The sequence below is a fragment of the Eimeria maxima genome, genomic scaffold (genome assembly GCF_000499605.1).
Source record: "Eimeria maxima Weybridge genomic scaffold, Emw_scaff32, whole genome shotgun sequence".
Taxonomy (NCBI): Eukaryota; Apicomplexa; class Conoidasida; order Eucoccidiorida; family Eimeriidae; genus Eimeria; species Eimeria maxima.
The window spans coordinates 1-4,579 of NW_013563807.1; the positions used below are offsets into that span (position 1 = coordinate 1).

Sequence of the window (4,579 nt, forward strand, 5' to 3'; positions counted from 1 at the left end):
ATACCGATGCACTAATCTAAGATATTTGCATATATATAAGCTCTGCCCCAGAGAGGCGGGAGTTCCAGCAGTTTTTGTCATCCCTACTCTTCTGATACTTCACGATTTGGCAACCCTGCCTTTCACCTTCTGCAGCGGCTTCGGGGAGGGAAATGCCTGCTTTTTATCAGAAGCCGTCAGAGGCCTTTTAGGGTTTTGTTTGGGTTGGAGAGTTGAGAACAGCAACAACAATTGTTTCTTCACGCGCCTGTGTTTGTTTGTCTTGCCTCAACATTGTATTGTGTGCTTGTTCACGTCCTCTAGATTGTCTGAAGTGACGAAATACCTTCCTTCCGTGTTGGGTTGAGTTTTGTGTGTACATGATAGGATTTGTCGAATTTTAGAAGAGTTTTCAACAGGGTCATAAAATTATATATTTTAACTGCAAAAGAGACTAATCGCTCAGCTGGCCAGCTGTTCGTTCCCACCTCTGCAGAGCAGGCCCTGCAGCAGTTGCTGAGCAGCTGGCTTGGTTGTGTATATGCAGGTGGAGTGTATCTTTGACTTGGTACGCGACAATAAATTCTTTGCCGATTTGGACGGCGAGATGTCTCTGGAGTTGTGCCGTCACATGACATACACAACACTCAAGCAAGACAGAGTTGTTTTCTACAAAGGAGACCCAGGTGCAGCTTTCTACTCTCTTTTCTCGAACCGCGGTTGCGTCCACCTGAAAGCCAGCCGCGTGCAGCCGCCAACCAGCACAAAATATACGTGCAGTGGTGGTACTACTGGAGCTCCTGGTGTTGCGACGGATGCTGCTGCTTTGGTTGCAGTGTACAGTTTAGGCTCCGTAACCTGACTTGTGTGTTGGTTCATCTCATACTTTTTAAAACAGAACAGAAGGGACTATTGCATGTCCCCCTTCCGTCTACATGTTCTGCCTTGTTAATTGTTTCTGTGGGTTTGTTTGCGCTCAGCCGACAACTGGTACCTCATTTTGGCTGGAAAGGCTGGGGTATATATTGAAGAACTTAAGGAAACGGCTGAGGGCGAGGGCGGCGAGCAGGGGGATTTGTCTCCGAAGCAGGGACAGAGTAACTGACAGCCAGCTGTCTCTCCAGCCTCCAGCTGAGTAGTGGCACTCACCAGTTAGTTCAGCCCGCCGCAGCTCCGTCAGCTACCTGCGATTCCCGCTGCTGCAGGATATGCTGAAAAGCAAACATTAAAATGCTGTTCTGCTGCTGGTCTTCTGCCGATGCATACAGGCGCCAGCAGCACCCCGCGGGAGAGAAGAGTGGACAAAAACAGCTGCGTCGCCGTCCTGGGGGAGGGCCATTCCTTCGGAGAACTCGGCAAGTGCAGGCAGTCAGCAGCAGCAGCAGCAGCAGCAGGGGCAACGTAGCAGAATATAACGGAGAGTTGAAGGCTGGCCTCTCACTGTACTAGGAAGCTGTGTCGTTTCTCGAAGGCTCTGTAACTGCGAGTGCAGCAGCAGTTGCTGTTGCAGGAAGTGGGGAGGCATCTCAGAAGAGACCTGCTGATGCTGGAGCCAGCTGTTTTTTATGTCTGCCTCCCAGGGCTCATTCGCAACGACGTGCGATCTGCTGCGCTGGTGACGCACAGCGATTCCTTATTTTTAACGCTCGACAAGAAATCCTTTCAGCACTGCCTGGGCAACTTTTTAAAACAAAAGACAGACGACAAAGTGAGCTCAACACTAGCAGCTCCTAATGTCTAGCAATCCGTCGCATCGCATGCATCATCTCCACAAACAAGGCAGAGGCCGCTTTGGTGGGGGGGCCTAGGGTTCAGGGTCAAGGATTGGGGGTTTAGGGTGTATGGTTAGTGATTTTATGATTTAGGGTTTGCGCATTACGCTTTGGAGCATGGGATTTAACGGGGTATAGAACATCTGGCGTCGACGAGTTGGGGGTTATTTAAGTGTTTTCCTTGATATTTCTCTCTTTTAGTCAAGTTTACTGCTCGATTCTGTACTTGCTTCTCCATCACCATATTCCTTGCAGAGGTTTCCGTCCCATCTTTGCCTGCTTTTTCCTTTCAGGTACAAACCCTGCGTCAAGTACTGCCAGGGGCGAAAGAGCTGCGCAAACTAGTGGTGGAACAGCTGACCTACTTCTTCAAGGAGGCTACTCTGCAAAAGGACGTGGCGTTGAGCACAGAGGGCAATAAAGAAGACACCCTATACCTCATCGTTAAAGGTGCGGTGCAGGGCACGTGAATGTTACTGTTTCAGCTTCCATCGCCGCTACTGCTACGCTCCATCCCCTGTCCACACACAAACCGAGAGAGCACTAAAACACCGTTATGCTCTTTTACGGGCTACGGTTTGTTGCACCTGCACCATGAGCACTAGAAATAGCTGCTGCAACTGCTGCGGCTGCTCCTACTGCTGCTGCTTGTGACTGCTTCAATCTGGTTGTTAGACAAAGCTGTAGTAGCCTGATGTTGCTGCCTGGGACGCTGCAGGCGAATGTGTGCTGAGGACGCGCCGGCGGTGGGGCTTATCTCCAGCAAAGAAAGCACCAGCAACAGCCTTGTTACTAAATGCGTTATTGACTAAGGTGTTGGGTTTCTTTGGAGATATCCTTCCCTGCGGATGTCCCCCTGACCCTGCAGACGATATATCGGCGACTTCCACTCCATCTGCGCGGGAGCGTCAGAGGGTCAATCAGCGGTGGCTTCCATCAGTCAGTGAGAGGGGTATAGGGTTTATGGTTTATATTTTAACGTCCCGGATTTCACGTGCAGTGCTGATGGCCTAGAGTGTAGTGTCTAGGGTTCAGAGTTCGCGGAGCTGTTGGATGGTGGTTGCTTGTATTCCTTGAAGTAAAGAGAAGTGTGCTGCGAAGCAGAAGACTGAGTGCATTTCCTTCAGATTCAAGTAGAGTTTCCCCGTGTGTTGTGTAAAAAGATGGGAGTAGCAGTCCACAACGGCTGCCCTCTTAAGCTTGTCCTTTTCTCCCCGAGACACTAGTATTTGCACGGGCAGCAAAGGCACTTAAAAGAAGGGAGGATATTTTTCTGCTACTGTTTCGCTGCTTGATGAAGGCCAGGTTGTCTCGCGAGCCCTCCGTCAGCAGCGCGAAAAAGCCGTGAGGTTCTTGCTCGCCTGTCCAGCTGCTTCCCTCTCCCTTCTCCATGTGCTTGCCCACCGGAGTCACTGACAAACCAACACGACCCACGAAACCCCCGCAGCAGCAGCTACTGTTGCACCGACACATATTAAAGTAGCAGGAGAAAACATCGAATCCACATTTGGCTTTGGATTCTTATCTACGGCAGCTAAACGTTCGGTGCAGCTGGGGGCTAGCTGCGGAAGCAAGGGGGTCGCTTAGTGGCGATGATGGTGTCTTGGGTGTAGTTGCTGCTGCCATGCGTCACCTGCAGGTCAGAGAAAGCAGCCGTCCAGCGACAGCTGGGAGCCGCCGAAGCCCATTGCGGCCTGCTGCAGCCGCAGCAGCTGCTGCTGCTGCAGCGGCTGCAGCAGCCGCCAAGGGCGACTGGAGCCAGGAGGGGGCCACGCTGCCCGACTTGAGCAGCTCTCCCAGGAATAAGAAGCCGCCGCCTCCTTCTGTATTGCTGGAAGAGCTTGATCTCGCGCTGCTGCAGGAGGGGTGCGTTGTTAATTTTTGCTCCCTCTTCTTCGACTGTCCTGAGCCCTTTTCGGTGTTCGCCTTTTCTGCAAAAACTCAAGTTTTTTCCATTTCCAAGTCGGAGTTATTCAAGCACATGCCGCCTAGTGAGCTGCACGCACCGATATTGTCTTGGGTGCTTTTCCTCGACGCCCTCGCTCTGCTGCTCCTGCAGTTAGCTGGCGTTGCTGTTGCAGCTGCTGCAGCGGACTGCAGAGGCGAAGGAAATCCGGGAAAGCGGCGATCTTTGGGATGGTGTACCTTCATGAGGCTCGCACCATTTGTCTCTTTTGCTGTTCCACTAGTCAATGGATCCTCCAGCATTTCCCGCGTTTGTTTCTCTAAGCCTTGCCTGTAGCCATCTAAAGGAGCATTGCGGTTCAGCTTCCCCTAGACTCTGTTCAATTCCCCACCCCGAGCAGCACAGAGCCTCCGTTGTCCGAACATTTGCAGGTGTTTTGGACGCCGTCCGAGTCACGGGGTTGCTATTATTGCAGCATCTCGAGCGGCGTATCGGGAAGCAAGAAGAGCGCATACGGCGGCTGGAGCTCCTGCACCAGCGCGACGTCCGAGCCAGCACAGCAGAAACCAAGACACCCCAGCCCAGCCCAGCAGAGAGGCCCATGCCAGAGCAGCAACGTCGAGTAGTTGCACAGGCTTTGTGGCTGCTGTTCTTTGCCTCCTTTCTCAAATATGTTCAATAGCTTCCTTGTCAATGTGCAGGCCACGCAAAGCAGTGGCGACTTCGCCTCAGCGGGGAATAATGGCGGTGGCGGGGAGGCTTCTTCTGGGGTTGGTCGTTTTCTGCTGCCTCTGACGTTTTCTCCCTTTCTCTCGCACCAGATGGGGGAGTACATCGACGCCTCTTCGATGTCTCTAGCTAGTTAGTCCATTACTTCCTTTCTTCCCACCGCCAATAAACTGTGAAACAAGCCCCGTACGCT

The 4,579-nt window shown here is 52.3% G+C and overlaps 1 protein-coding gene across 1 annotated transcript; it reads left to right on the plus strand.

Moving 5' to 3' along the window:
- Window positions 1–526: 526 nt before the first annotated feature.
- Window positions 527–4,339, plus strand: EMWEY_00005670 (cyclic nucleotide-binding domain containing protein, putative; the record flags this gene model as incomplete). The annotated part of the gene is made up of 10 exons (XM_013478215.1): window positions 527–764; window positions 960–997; window positions 1,248–1,347; window positions 1,560–1,687; window positions 1,845–1,883; window positions 2,045–2,201; window positions 2,620–2,694; window positions 3,052–3,095; window positions 3,391–3,742; window positions 4,110–4,339. Coding segments are annotated over 10 exons (1,401 nt in total), but the record flags the coding sequence as incomplete, so codon positions are not given.
- Window positions 4,340–4,579: the final 240 nt, after the last annotated feature.